Source organism: Esox lucius, chromosome 20 (genome assembly GCF_011004845.1).
Source record: "Esox lucius isolate fEsoLuc1 chromosome 20, fEsoLuc1.pri, whole genome shotgun sequence".
Classification (NCBI taxonomy): domain Eukaryota; kingdom Metazoa; phylum Chordata; class Actinopteri; order Esociformes; family Esocidae; genus Esox; species Esox lucius.
In genome coordinates this window covers 38,695,876-38,711,988 of record NC_047588.1, presented here as the reverse complement: position 1 = coordinate 38,711,988, position 16,113 = coordinate 38,695,876, and the positions used below count along the sequence as shown (strand labels likewise).

General features: G+C 41.2%; 1 protein-coding gene across 2 annotated transcripts; it reads right to left on the bottom strand.

Moving 5' to 3' along the window:
• Positions 1 to 3,182: 3,182 nt before the first annotated feature.
• Positions 3,183 to 10,941, bottom strand: LOC105028617 (ileal sodium/bile acid cotransporter-like). 2 transcript variants are annotated; one of them, XM_029115492.2, is made up of 7 exons: positions 10,390 to 10,941; positions 9,700 to 9,818; positions 7,714 to 7,802; positions 6,112 to 6,287; positions 5,400 to 5,557; positions 4,605 to 4,680; positions 4,040 to 4,141 (listed from the first exon to the last, which is right to left on the bottom strand). In XM_029115492.2, the coding sequence occupies exons 1-7, from the start codon at positions 10,782 to 10,784 to the stop codon at positions 4,126 to 4,128; spliced, it is 1,029 nt and encodes a 342-aa protein (XP_028971325.2). In that variant the 5' UTR covers positions 10,785 to 10,941; the 3' UTR covers positions 4,040 to 4,125. The 2 variants fall into 2 exon arrangements, with proteins under 2 accessions (XP_028971324.2, XP_028971325.2); XM_029115491.2 differs by lacking the exon at positions 4,605 to 4,680 and having other exon boundaries at positions 3,183 to 4,141.
• Between the last annotated feature and the right edge of the window lie 5,172 nt (positions 10,942 to 16,113).

Sequence of the window (16,113 nt, the reverse complement as noted above, 5' to 3'; positions counted from 1 at the left end):
AAATGAAAACATATTAAACATATGATGTGAAATAAAGCATTTAATGCTTGATGTAAAATGTACATTTATTTAACATGTGAGGTGAAATGTGAGATATAAATAATGTACACACTACCATACTCTATGTAATCAGTAAAGTTATTTCAAATTTTAACCATTTATAGACCTCCATGATATTCTGCAAATTTGATTGATGATTTTGTTGAACTACTCTACCCTGTTATATCAGTTGATTATAACTTGTTTATTAGTACAGGGGATTTTAACGTCCACATAGATAATTATACAGACAATAATGCCAAGTAACTTTTTGCAGTACTTGACACTTTTGATCTCACTTAACATGTGAAAGAGCGTACACACACTCGACGCCCGGTGCAATCCGATCCATGACATTCAGTGTTTTGGCATTAAAATTATCCAGGAGTACATCAACTGACTTTGCACTTATTGTTGGAGAGATAGCTATGGCTTCCATAAACTGAGCATTGGCACTCTCATTAATGTACCTTTTCTTAACAGAAACAGAGTTAGCTTGAACATCCGGGGTGATCAGTGATTCAAAAAAGGCAGAAATTATCAGACAGGGCCAAGTCTCTGTGACAGAGGAAATATCGAGAAATCTGAAATTTTCAGATTTTCACTGGTTAGTTAGACATGCATTTCCGTTTATTTGATTCTCATATTTTCAGACACCAGCAACAGACTCCACATACAAACGCAAATCCTAGAATCAAGACTAGATATCGACAGGTATGTTGTGTATGTGTATGATGGAAACACACACACAGCTGCCTAATAACGACTGCTGGGAAGACCATTTCCTAATACTTTTAGTAGAAGCTTTATATGGGAGGGACTACGTACAATATGTGCTGTTGTTTCCAAATGGTCTTCAGAAATGAATGAAAATACGCTGTTGAGAAAATGGGAAAAGAACAGGAAGTGAGCTTCAAAGTGTCAGCTCCGGACCCAGTCCCGGAACAGGTGATCATTAAAGAGCAACCAGTCAGGGAGGACGGGCTACCTGGGGATAAATGGTAATGCCAGGCTCTCCTGTCGTCGTCACCTACAAGCCCAAGGAAGTAGAGTCTGAGGAAGACTTCAACCTAATCTGCAAGGAGATGAAGAGAGCCCACAAACAGCATAACTAAGGAGATTGTAAGTGGTCTAGGCCAGGAGACCTTTTGCAACCTTTTGTAAGAGTGACGAAATGCTTGCAAGAAAATTTCCCTGAGTAAAAATCCATTGTATTAAAGGGCCAAGGTGGCTCATTAACAGGGCAGATCACCTGACATTTGACTTGAGTGTCTGTCTCTTGGCTACTAGAACCCTACAGAACCCAGAGCTGTCTGTACTGCTGACTGACTCACTGAATAAAGGAACTGGTCAGTATAAACCCTGCATCTCTCAGTCTGTCTGTACTGCTGACTGACTCACTGAATAAAGGAACTGGTCAGTATAAACCCTGCATCTCTCAGTCTGTCTGTACTGCTGACTGACTCACTGAATAAAGGAACTGGTTAGTATAAACCCTGCATCTCTCAGTCTGTCTGTACTGCTGACTGACTCACTGAATAAAGGAACTGGTTAGTATAAACCCTGCATCTCTCAGTCTGTCTGTACTGATGACTGACTCACTGAATAAAGGAACTGGTCAGTATAAACCCTGCATCTCTCAGTCTGTCTGTACTGCTGACTGACTCACTGAATAAAGGAACTGGTTAGTATAAACCCTGCATCTCTCAGTCTGTCTGTACTGATGACTGACTCACTGAATAAAGGAACTGGTCAGTATAAACCCTGCCTCACTCAGTCTGTCTGTACTGATGACTGACTCACTGAATAAAGGAACTGGTCAGTATAAACCCTGCCTCACTCAGTCTGTCTGTACTGATGACTGACTCCCTGAATAAAGGAACTGGTCAGTATAAACCCTGCCTCTCTGAGTCTTTCTATACTGCTGACTGACTCCCTGAATAAAGGAACTGGTCAGTATAAACCCTCCCTCTATCAGTCTGTTTGATTGTCAGGTACTTGATCGTACTTCCTCTGCCTCTGAACCACAGCCCTGTGTCTAGAGATATTAGCCAGTGAGACAAACCACAAGCTCCATAAACTAATAAACCCTGGTTTCTGTCGCTTGTAAGGCGATGAGAATATCTGATAGGTCATATATCTGATAGGAGCAACCCCCAGTACTTCCTAAAAACGAAACTAAAACCAGTCTGAGTCGTAGGGGACCGCCAGGTGGCAACATAAAACGTTCATCTGTCAGAGGATTGGCCGATAGGATGGTTCCAGACATAGGAGATGTGTCACAATCCAAGGTGGAAGTTAACTGACCTTGAACTGGGTCAAGTTGCTCCTTACGCTACATTCCAGTGCAACCGAGTTCAGTGTAATCTCTTCAATGACGTAAAATCTAATGAAAACGTTCCCAGGGCAAGTTTGAAATAACCAGATACGCTTGGCGCGGTCACTTGGTTGGAACTGAGAATTGACAAGTAACAGGAGGTAAGTTAATCAGGTGATCCTAGAGGTTAATGCCACGAAGACACTCAAAATAAAGTTGTTATTTTGCACTTTTTCCCCATAATCATTGTATCATGTCAAATCCAAAGCGCTGGAGTGCAGAAGCAAAATAACATGACCAGACTGCATCCTCATGTTAAGACTAACAATGTACACATGAATCCCAGAGTCATTGTACTATTTCAAACCAAAATGCTGAAAAACAGAGCCACATTTTCCACTGTCCCATTACTTTGGCACCTGCAGTTGCACAACACTTCTGTGTGTCAAGAATTGCATACATGGTATTATGAGTCCTTTTGGAGATTTTAAATACCAGTAACATCATTTCATAAAGAAGCATTCTGGAAATCCTGGAGGTTCCATGTAAAATGAAATACAAAGTTTCTATGATGCATGTGAATTGTGAGATAATAAATGACTGATATGCACTACAAATAATTAGGAACTCTGTGGTTCAAACCCTGATTGCTGATTGCCTTGGTATATGAGACCATCAAATACATTTTAATTGCTATAATTGTGTTCCTAACCAGTTGATAAGAGTAATAACACAATCTGGGGACTGCCGAGTGGCAACATAAAATCCTAAATTGCTAAATCTGTGAATGATCACATTCAGAAAAATCGTGATTAGAACCAGAACATCGATTTAGATTTGTCTTTATTTATAAGCTATAGTTGACAAAAATAAAATAAAAATATGTGCTTATATATTAGAACGACCACTATAAAACCACTATGAACACCTATAAAATACAAATACAATATGGGCAACATGACGATATTAACGGTATGTTAGTGTACACTTGTCAATCCCAAACAAGCTCCGCTGCTGTCTGAGTGCCTTTCATAGTTATTTGTTGTTAATATAGCTCTGAAAGAGCAGATACATGTTCATTGGTTGTCCAACAAAGGATGATTTGGGATCAGCTTTGGTTGTCCAACATGCAAAGAGATTCCAGCGAAACATAACAGCAACCCCGGTGATTGGTTATATGCGAGGGTAATAATGATGTTGTCGAAATGGTAAACTGCTCCCCAAGCCAGAATTGCGCAGTTTAACCTTCCGCTGCATATATCGCTTATCGACGCAAATATCAATTTGAAATGAATGGGAGTTGGACGCGTGGCTTTGGTTGGGTGTATCATGCCCTTTGGCAGGAATAGCTTATATTGCCATCGTTGCTTCCTTTGTTGCCACTTGCTACTGGAGAAAAATAACACTACATAAAGCTATGTAGGTCACACTGTGGGAAATTGACTAGGGCGTTATTGATGTCTAGACCTGTAATGCACACCTCCAGCCTGTAGATGGCATGTAGTGTTCATTGATGGCATGGTTGACAGGGAAGTCTGTAGCTATTGATCCCGAGACGCTGCAATACTGTTAACTGTCCAAGAGTCCTGTGGCCTGTTCATGCTCACATCTGGGTGATCTGGCGCTTTAGTCCAGTGTTGCTTTTCTTGTCACATTCAAAGCCACCATTTTCCAGAGCATTCTGCTGCTTGTCCTTGGAAGGAGGTGTCTCTGCGTCCCCCTCTGCTCCCTGGCGGTCTGACTTTGATGAACTCCGTCTACACATCCTCTTATACATCTGATAACCTGTAGGACGGAAAACCACTCATATTACACCTACTACCTGAGCACCATTAAAACCACATTTTATCAGTGAAAAGCATCCATGAAATTCTATTTAACCATGACTTCTTAGTTGATTGTAAATTGAGTGAACAATCAGGTTGGAAACAATAATCTGCTAAAATGTCAAAGAACTATTGTTAATGTAAATTACAAAATGGCAGTAACACCAAACCTTATTGATAAATCTACAACATGTTTGTTGCTTAAACGGTTAATCCACACAGAACCACATCCCAACCATCCACATTACAACTAAATCTTGCAGACTAAATAGCGTGACATCATCCAATTCTGTTGTACATAGCACCATGTGTGTCTGCTTCCTTGCCACCCACCAACACAGGCCATGTTGAAGCAAACCACTTCATATGAATGATTGTTGTACCATTACTCCATTTCACAGCCTGTCCCTTAAAAAACTTACATATGATGGATTATTGATCCAACTGTGCCCACTGGGATGTCCAAACACTTTGTGTCTTTTCCTAAACAATGCATCCCTGTAGGGAGACATCCCTTTAGTCAGTTCAACATTCAGATGACCGGGTCACCTCAATAGTCAGTTCTAATTTCACTTGACCGGGTCACCTCAATAGTCAGTTCTAATTTCACTTGACCGGGTCACCTCAATAGTCAGTTCTAATTTCACTTGACCGGGTCACCTCAATAGTCAGTTCTAATTTCACTTGACCGGGTCACCTCAATAGTCAGTTCTAATTTCACTTGACCGGGTCACCTCAATAGTCAGTTCTAATTTCACTTGACCGGGTCACCTCATTAGTCAGTTCTCCTTTCATCTGACTGGGTCATTTCATAAGTCAATTCTAGTTTCACCTGACCGGGTCACCTCATCAGTCAGATCTAATTTCATCTTTGTGAGTCACCTCATCAGTCAGTTCTAGTTTAATCTGACAAGACAATGAATGAGTCCCGGGTGAGTTTGTGAATGACTGGAAACCAGGAAAAGAGGGAGATGACGGAGGCTTCAGTCACCTCACCGTTACACCGATGTTGTTTGTTTTTCTAATTTTGCGCTATTCGTAATCATCATCAAATAAAACCTTTGGACGGAGGAAGACAAAATGTCATTGTGTATCCAGACTGATGTGTGAAGTGAAAGTGAGCTTGCAAGATAAGGAGAGTTGTACGAGGCTAGGATTACATAATAATAACATAATAGTTCCACAAACTTCATCAGTGTGATAAACCTCGGACTCACCTGCTACAAACATGACGGCCACCACCAGTTGGAAAAGTCTATAAATGAGTGGGAAAGCAAAGACGACATCCAGCTCTTCGGCTGTGAATGACAGTTGGACAATCGTGCTGCACAGCTGTGAGTTCTGGAAGCCGGTTTCCAGGGCGATGGTACGACACCTAATCCAAAAAGGGGAATCCAAACATCTCTCTCTTTTTTTAGGAAGCAAGTTATCTAGCTCAGTGGTTGGGTCAGAATTCAGAAAGTTGCTGGTAATAGAAAATAGTGCCTTTTATCGCACGTCTTTTTTAGCCTCTCTGAATTACGTGATGATCAGTTCACAGTGAAGGCCTTCGTCACAGTTAAGGCCTGCATCATCAAAACTACCCCCCATGATCGACACTCAGCTTTTTGACACTGCTCGCTTTACCAGGGTTTGTTTCTGTGGCAAAAATGCCATGCAGTCCCCCAGGCCTACACCAGGTGTTGCCTAGAACACCACAAAAATATGCAACCCTGTTTGACACACACCCATTGACCCCGAAGCGTGCTAACAGTGCTAACTGGGGGCCAAGAACGATTTGACCTTTCACCAAAGAATTTGTTGGTCTGTAAAATAAATCCAAGTAAAAGTCCCCTTATTGTTTTCACAGAACGCCTTTACAGTAAATAAAAGCTACTGTAGTTGACAGCAGTCAGACCGGGTGTTCATGTATATCGTATCAAACGGTACCTGTGCCAGGGTTGTCCCACAAAGCGGGCCATGAAGAAGCCCAGGACGCATCCCACAACCGGGTAGATGGCTCCGATTATCCAGAGAGAGGGAGAGATGATCCAGGAGGACTGGTACAGCACTGCACCAACCACTGTGAAGACGACGATGAAGAGCACGCCCACGATGGAACCCACCTGCACACACACATGCATACAGACACACACACACACATGCAGGTACATTACAGTTTTTCTGAATTGCTAAGACACATTTCTTGAAACCTGCTCTCCTTTTCTCTAAACTGTGAACACAAAACCCAATTTTCAAGCTACATTCACAAAACCTCTGACTCCTCTTGCAAAACCAAACATTTGACCCAAAACCATTTTAACTTTAATCAAAATCACTCACTACCGTCAAAAACCACACAAAACCAGCTAATGTGCAAACAAAAGTTATGTCTCATTGTCCCCTTTCTGAGACAAGTATACTTTACCTGTTTTCTTCTCTGAAGGTCCGGATTATAGAAGCCACTGAGAACCTGCTTAGGTTTGGTTGCACACGTTGCCCTGCCTCCCTCATAGTCATGCCATGCACCAGAACATGATCTATGACAGTTGCTCGAATGTCATTTGAAATTATTGATCTGCTTGGTCTTTGTCCTCGCCCACCACCTCTGACACAGACTCCTCTTCCTCTTCCACCTCTTCCTCTGTTCTGCGCCATTGTTGGATCAACTCATGCCATTTGCATTTGACCAGGCTGAAATACTGTTTTCTAATTGTGTGCACTGATTGGACACATGTGTTTTCAATTTTGAGTGGCAGTGTGTAAAGGATGAGAACAGTGTGTTAGTTGTGTTTAACTTCTGTAGCCTGTGTGCACCATTCTGGGTACAAGTGTATGACACTGCAAAGTTGTGTTCTGTGTTTGAGAATGTGTTAAGAGTTTTGGTAAATGGGCGATTCAGATTCGCAAATTGTGTCCTAAACAGATGAATAGTGTTTAAGATTTTGACAACAGTGTGATTGATTTGATAAAAGAGTTTTGGCAGTTGCCAGTTTAGTTTTTACAATGGGATTTAGTGTTTTAGCAATTCAGAAAAACTGTCATTCCTTTTTGACTTCAGAAGGTCTATTCAATCTCGTCACTACGCAATCTGTTAATTACTGTATGAGATGTTTGTACAATGTTAGGACCGCTAACAATGTTAAGATGCATTCAGCTGTTTCTACAGGTTCCTTTGTTGGGTATTGAATATGCGCAGGCATGTGCTCAACCATGAGCACCAAGTTGCTTTTCAAAGAACTAAGGGACTAAGCTTTGGAAAGACACACAACAGGGAAGGGGTTTGAATGTATTTGAAATGCCTTGCACTATGCTTTGGAGCATGGCCAACATTAATTGCAAGTGAAAACTGTATAGCACTCTCCAGGACCCTGCCAAATTAGGCTGTCCCTCCAAACTGGATGAGTTTGAGATTGATCTGAGGCCAAATGCAACTTTGACTGACTTACAGGCTTTTATGGGAAAGGCTGGTAAAAGTGTACATGTGAAACCAACATCTCAAGGACTCAACAAATCTGCCCTGTATTGTGTAATCTTGAGGTGTAATCTCACCACAAGGAACTTCTTGGCTGCGTTGGGAAACTTGCTTTTGATGAGGATTCCCAGGCCGACAGGAATGAGGAGAGACACCAGTGTGATACCTGGAGACAAAAACATCCAGTAGGTCTGTTAGCATTTCAACAAACTCAAATGTTGTTTTCCAGAGGCCTCTAAATCTGCCTCTTTTTATTTATTTTTTACCAATAATTATAATTTTGCTCAAACGAAGTAGCCCAATCCACCTGGAATTTCCCTGTAATGCCAGGAGGCCTTGCAGTGGCAACGTTTTTATCTAAGAAACAGAGGTGTCATCTAAAAGACAGGTGTCATCTAAAAGACAGAGGTGTCATTAAAGAGACAGAGGTGTCATTTAAGAGACAGAGGTGTCATTAAAGAGACAGAAGTGTCATCTAAAAGACAGAGGTGTCATCTAAAAGACAGAGGTGTCATGTAAGAGACAGAGGTGTCATTAAAGAGATAGAGGTGTCATGTAAGAGACAGAGGTGTCATCTAAAAACACAGCGGTGTCATCTAACAGACATGAGTGTCATGTTAGGGACAGAGGTGTAACGTAAGAGTCAGAGATGTCTTGTAAGAGACAGAGGTGTCATGTAAGAGACAGAGGTGTCATGTAAGAGACAGCGGTGTCATGTAAGAGACAGAGGTGTCATGTAACTACAGAAGGGTAATGTAATAGACAGAGGTGTCATCTAAGATGCAGAAGTGTCATGTAAGAGACAGAAGGGTCATGTAAGAGACAGAAGGGTCATGTAAGAGACAGAGGTGTCATGCAAGAGACAGAGGTGTCATGTAACTACAGAAGGGTCATGTAAGAGACAGAGGTGTCATCTAAGATGCAGAAGTGTCATCTAAGATGCAGAAGTGTCATGTAAGGAACAGAAGGGTCATGTAAGAGACAGAGGTGTCATGTAACTGAAGAAGGGTCATGTAAGAGACATAGGTGTCATGTAAGAGACAGAGGTGTCATGCAAGAGACAGAGGTGTCATGTAACTACAGAAGGGTCATCTAAGACAGAGAGGTGTCATCTAAGATGCAGAAGTGTCATGTAAGAAACAGAAGGGTCATGTAAGAGACATAGGTGCCATGTAATTGACCGAGGTGTCATGTAAGAGACAGCGGTGTCATGTAAGAGACAGCAGGTTCATGTAAGAGACAGAGGTGTCATTTCACAGACAGGAGTGTCATGAAAGAGACAGAGGTGTCATGTAAGAGACAGAGGTGTCATGTATTTGACCGAGATGTCATGTAAGAGACAGCGGTGTCATGTAAGAGACAGAGGTGTCATGTAATTGACCGAGGTGTCATGTAAGAGTCAGCGGTGTCATGTAAGAGACAGAAGGTTCATGTAAGAGACAGAAGGTTCATGTAAGAGACAGAAGGGTCATGCTAGAGACAGAGGTGTCATGTAATGCACGTCCTATATCAGTTTTTCTCAAACCTGCTCCTGGACGCCCCCCAGCCCTGCATGTTTTTGATCTCGCCCTGCCCAAACATACCTGATGTAGCTAATGACGGACTTGATAATGAGTTGATCATTTGAATCAGGTGTGACAGAGCAGGGGGAGATCTAAAACATGAAGGGCAGGGGGCGCCCAGGAGCAGGGTAGAGAATCACTGTCCTAGATATTTACACTAAACAAATCAGAATGCTTTTGCATTTCTAATTGTGTTCCAATACATTGAAATATAATCTGTACACAGAGATCTGTACCATGTTTTAGTAACAGGGCAGCCTGATGGAATCAAAAAGGTGCTGTTACAATAACACTACTACTAAGCCAATATCTGAGGTAAAAATCTGAAACATTTCTCTTTGATTTAACTGGGAACATTAGGGGTGTTGAATTTATTCAGTAAGTGAACTGATGCCTTTACTCCATGATGTGCCTGCTTGCCCTCCAGGAACAGGGTCCCCTAATCTAACATGAGGTCAATCATCACATATTATGACAAGCTGTTTCAGCCCTGATAGCTACCTATGCTTTGGTAGGGGATCTGGATGGTGTCAGCAGAGGTCCAGACAGATGTGTATATGAGCAGACACAGAGGCATCATCCCCAGGGCCAGGATGGAGGAGCAGGTTGTCATGCTGATACTGGAGGATGAACCGCCACATTAGTACATCAGGCTGGGTACATACTTCACATGAAAGGGCTTTACCCAAGGCAAAACTCAAACACAAGTTATCCACAGACGCAGCAAGAACTGAAACCAGCTTACATGAACAAATATTATTAAAAAAAAAACTTACAGACAGTCCCTTTATTTACAGCTCTGGAAACAAATACGAGACCACTGCACCTTTTTCTTTCCTTTCCAAAAAAGTTGAAAAGGAAGATTTTGTGTGAGGAACATAAGCGATACATTTCCAGAGATCTCTTAATTGTAAACCTTCTGTTCCTCACTCAAAACCTTCCTTATCAACTTTTTTGGAAAGGAAAGAAAAAGGTGCAGTGGTATCTTAATTTTTTCTGGAGCTGTATGCATATTTCCATAAATATCAAAGCAAGTCCAATGCATCTTTGAAATCACTATAGTCCTGCTCATGTAGATGGGAAATGGGCCATGGTCCCTATCACAGAAACACTGAGCCCAAAAAGGTCTTGCCTAGATTCAAAGTATGTTACCCTGTGAGGAGGAGTGCAGCCACCTCCAGTCAGTCTCACCTGAGGTCCATGTCTCCGTCCAGCCAGTAGGCAATGATGTTTGAACTGGAGCCCCCAGGGCAACAGCCCATGATGATGACGACCATGGCCTGGATGGGCAGCACGTTAAACGCCAGCGACAGGGCAAAGGCGGTGAAAGGCATGATGCCAAACTGGCACAGGAAGCCGATGGCGATTCCCCAGGGCTTTCTGAGTTGTTCCCACAGCTTCCTGGCTTCCACATTGCAGCCCATGGCGAACATGACCAAGGCCACCATGACGGTCATGACAATTCTGAGAATCTTGTTCAGGACCTCGTTGTAGTGGCTTGCTGAAACCAGGCACGACGTCCCGGAGCATCTTGTGGCGTTGGGGTGGCAGGTGGTTGACACCACAGCAGTCATTATTGCATTCATAATGATTAAATGGGGAGGGAGGGTGGAAAATATATTTTGGAATAATATCTCAGTGGAAGAACTCCGTAGTTCTTCCAGTGAATAGAGGAAGGTGAAGTCAGTCCAATTGTTGGCCGTTCCTCTGTCTCTTCCTACTCCTGTTATCCACGCAGGGTGAAACCTGCATTGAGACTGTTCAGAGCTCATTATGACCTTTAATACACAGCAACCACTAATTAAAACCAGGGGGGGGGGGGGTCAAACATTAACTTGTGCCTTACATTTTTTATGAGGTCATTGTCCACATGCAAACGCAAAGTAAAGAACAATGAAGTTACTTTAGGTACAATAAGTGAGATTGCTCCATCTTATTTGTTTTTTTTTAAACCTCTGCCCTTAAATGTTTATTGTCTCTTTCAGTCACAGCCATGCTACATGATCATCCTGGTCATGCCACCAAAGGAGAGATGCCTAAATGTAGCTGGGGTGTGCACAAGGTCCTGTCCTTTGTGCATTACTGTCACTTCTCCCCACTGACAATAGGTACTATGAAAGATTTTTTTTTATATATGAATAAAACTGCCTGAAGTTGGGACCACAGTGAATTACTTTGCATCCTGTTGCATTAAGATGGCCCTTCACTGGAACAATGGGTCCTTGCCCAAACCCTAAATCATAGCCCCAGACCTTTATCCCTCCTCTACCTTCACAGTAGGTACTATGCATTCTAGTAGGTAGCGTTCCCCTGGCATCCACTACACTCAGATTTGTCCATCCGACTGCTTAGGCTGCTTTGCCATGGAAACCTATTTAGGGTAACTACCGACATGCAGTTCTTGTGTGGATGTTGCTTTCAGAGGCAGTTTGGAACTCTGTGGTGAGTGATGCAATGCAGTGTTTTTACGTGCTACACGCTTCAGCACTCGGCAGCACTGCTCTGTGTGTATATGTGTGGTCTACTACTTCGTAGCAGGGCTCTTATTGCTCTTCCACTCCTCCACATCACAATTATAGAGCTTACGGTTACCCGGGGCAGATCTAGTAGGGCAGAACTTTTATGAACTGACTTGTGGCAAAGGTGGAATCCTGTGACAGTGCCAAGTCACTGCAATCTGCCATTGTTTGTCTATTGAGATTTCATGTCAATGTGCTGGATTTTATGCAAATGTGAGCAATGTGTGTTGCTGAAACACTTGAATTCAATAATTAGTAGAGGTGTCCACATACTTTTGGCTATATAATGTAACTTACAGGAATAAGGAGAATGAAGGTTGACAAAGAGAGTGCAGTGATGAAGTAAAATCTTTGTAGAATCAGAAAAGACACGTATCTAGAAAGCATGACAGAGTATTACATTCCTAACAGAACGGAACGGGGTGGATAGCTAGGCCTACTTGTAACATTGTAGCAAAGGATTAAAAGGTTTTGTTAATTCAAAAAAAATTATAAATGTGTTTTTATTTGAATATGATATTTGTGTTTGATGCTCGAATGTTCTAGCCTGACTATAACAATGAGGTTTCCGTTTTGATATGATTATTTATCTTTAAAAAATGTACCTATAGAAAGAAAAACAACGATATATTAGAATGCAGATTGCATCTAACCAGAAGTGAAAATAGAAGAGGGCAGAACATTTAAAAGTATTAAGTATATTTATATTACAAAGGGAATGTATTGATGTGCAATGAAGGCAAATGCAGTACAAATGGCAATACTCAATGTGCCATTAAGGCAAAATAGAGGAGGGCAGAACATTTACAGGTATTATGTATAATGTATTTTACAAGTGGGATAAATAGTTGTGCGGGTACAGATGGCATTTCTAGATACTAGAAGTGCAATCAATGCAAAATGAAGGAATAAGGTAGCATGTGCGACCGGGATGCTGAGAAAGCAGCAATGAGGTCCCCGAGGTAGACATGTATGTTAAAACTGTAAAAATGCAAGTACTTTGGCAATTCTAAATGTGCTATGAGGCTAATTGAATATGCAAGGTGCAGGTGCAACTGAAATGCAGGGACAGCAGCAGTGGGGTTCCCAAGGTAGACATGTAACAACTGAAACTTCTATTATCAGACTTTGCAAGGCAGTGTCAGAGTAGTACAAAGGGAGTAGTGCAACAAGCCTGCTGTTGCGGGAACGAAGAGACCTGTACTGCCTGCCTGATGGTAGGAGGGCAAACAGTTTGTTGGATGTGAATGGTCCCTGATGATGCCAGGCGCCCTGTGCAGACACTGTTTGCGCTGGAGGTCTACGATGGCTGGAAGGTGTGCACCAGTGATGTCCTGGGTGGTTTTCACTCTCCATTGTAGGTCCTTCTGGTCGGCTACGGAGCAACTGCTAAACTGTGGCACAGTTAGTCAGAATGCTCCCAGTTGTGCAGCGGTACTTCTTCAGCCTCCTTCAAAAAGTACAGGCACTGCTGTGCTTTTTTGACCAGGGTTGATATGTGTATATATTTATTTACAGCTCCGGAAAAAATTTATCACTGCACTTTCTCCTTTACTTTCCAAAAAAGTTGAAAAAGAAAGTTTTGAGTGAGGAACAGAAGCATTCAATTTGCAGAGGTATTTTAATTTTAACCCTTCTGTTCCTCAGGAGAAGGGCTTAACAAAATCAATTAAAAAATGTTATTTCCTCTTGGCCAACCTTTCTAAAATGTAAATTGGTAGTGCAGGCCTATTATGTTATTGCAAACATGTACCTAGTCGTTTCCTAACAGAATGAACAACCTTTTACCTAATAGGATCTTGATAGCTTGTGCTTGGCTCTGCCAATCTCCCAGGTTTGACACATTTGGTTTAAAACCTTCTCTTGGGCTATCCTCTTTTAGTTATACAAATCATCGGTAATACCCTTTCACTACTACTTGCAGATTTCTGTATTTTCTGAAAATGCAAAATACAATGCAGTTCTTCCGTTATTGACTTGCAAAAATACAAATATTTATAGAGAAACAACATTGGATGTTTGGAATTCATGTCAAACATTAAATTTCATATCTGTTTTTATATCTGGATTAAAAAATATATAATTTCTATTTATTATGCCTCTGGCCCTTTAATTAGACATCTAGCAAGAGAGGAATGTGCAGGTATAGCATTGATATAGACTCAAATAGTATGAGTTTTAATTGTCATAATACCCATAAAACTTTGTGGCAAAACTGGAAAAGCATATATTTTGGACATATATTTGTTTCCTAGGGGATTTTTATAAGGTTTGTGTTTTTTGTAGGCTTACACCACCTTGCCATTTTTATAAGTGTGTAAATATATATATATATATATATATATATATAAGACAAGATCACTTTTATCAATATCTTTGCCTAGATTTAGACCAAAAATCATAGAAAGCTAAGTAGCCTCTAATGTGGCTATCTTACGGAATTTCACGTTATGGTTAACGTCACCAAATGCAGCGTTTGGTAGCTGAAAAAAACACTAGATTTCCTTCCGAGCAAAATCTGGTCAGCAAGTAATGTAGCAAGAATGTAGTATATATCATGTATGTAAAGAAAGCTAAGAGCATCAATGATTTAACCAAGAGCATCAGTGATGCAGATATAGCTCTGGATGGATACAGTGTATTCAGAGCAGATAGGCCGGTGGTGTTGTGATTTATACAAAAAAATCACCTCTTAGTTTTTGTGTGAAAGTCTAAAGCAAAAAGAATGATTAGCCCTAAGACATTCGACCCTCTCTGATGTACAATATGGTTAAACAGTTAACTGATTTTCTAGCCACCATCATATCTTCTGAGGTTGTTTTTACCTGAGATGTAATTCTGTACTGGGAAACACAGGACTCAGGTATTATAAAACAGTTCTGTAATGAGCTGAACCTCACACAGCTAATCCAAAATCCTAGCAGGCCAAATCTTAAGATTCCCACCAATGTACATGACAAGTCTATGGCTAGTGGCGTCTCTCTACTAGATGTTGTGACCACAGTCCTACGGTCTGTAACAAAGACAATAAAAGACAATATCAGAGACATTACTTCAGTTATAAAATAAATTATTGTTCCATGAACAAGCTTACATGATATGGAACATTTTAACCTGGATTGCATCCATGCTTTTGTTAATGCTGAACTGGCCATAGAGCATTTTACTAGTGTTATTAACACCATTGCTGATAAGCACGCCTGATTCACAAAGGCATGAGTAGGGAATAGATCAAATCCCTGGTTTACTGCTGATTTATTTGAGGCCATTTATAATCAAGATAAGGCATGGGCCAAGTCTAGAAAAACATGTTTAAGTTTTGACTGGCTCAGGATTAAGTAACTGCAAAACATCAAGTGTATTGCTAAATCAGACTACTACCGATCTGCTTTACTCAATCGTAATCATACCAAAGTTATTTTTGGAGACAGGTTCTATTACCAACAGGACAACCATTTCTGTCGCTTTGAACAGCCATTTTATTACTGCTGTCAACTCTGAAAATGATTGTCCTGCCACCACATTTAATAGTGAAGGAAATTAACAGGATGTTGTCCAGGTACAGTTCTTTTTACTTATGTTTTTTTAAATAATATGTTTTATGCTTGTTTTACATGTTTTATGTATTTAAAATGCTTTTTATTTGTATGTTATGTTTAATTGTTTGTTGTAGTAATACACCACTGTAAATTAGACCAGGGTCTCAGTTAGTTTTTTGCCTGTATGAATAATATAAAATAATAAAATAAAAAAAGGAAAACCATTGCTTTTGTAATATTATTTATAACAGTTTAGAGTGTTTCCCCTTTATGCTTGGTTCAATCAATCAAAATGTATTTATAAAGCGCTTTTTACAACAGCAGTTGTCACAAAGTGCTTTTACAGAGACACCCGGCCTTAAACCCCAAGGAGCAAACAACAGTAGTGTTGAATTTCAATGGCTAGGAAAAACTCCCTAAGAAGGTCGAATTTTAGGAAGAAACCTAGAGAGGAGCCAGGCTCAGAGGGGTGACCAGTCCTCTTCTGGCTGTGCCGGGTGAGATATTAAGAGTCCAATTTGAATAATAAATACATTGCTCTGGGCTAAATCCAGAGTCTATTTGATTTTAAACTAGGTCAGAAGTATGACCAGGTGGACAAGGACAGGGACAGCAACGGACCACCCAAACCAGGTAATCCACAGGTGTGGACAAGGACCTCATCTCCTTCTAAAATTTAAAACTGGAGGAAACTGAGAAAAGTTAGTAGTACATCCCTCATGTCCCCCAGCACATTAAAATAGCAGCGTAACACCTTGGAACTGAGACGGGGGGGTCCGGTGACACTGTGGCCCTACCCGGGGGAGGCCCCGGACAGGGCCCAACAGGCAGGAAATCAATCCAACCACATTGCCAGG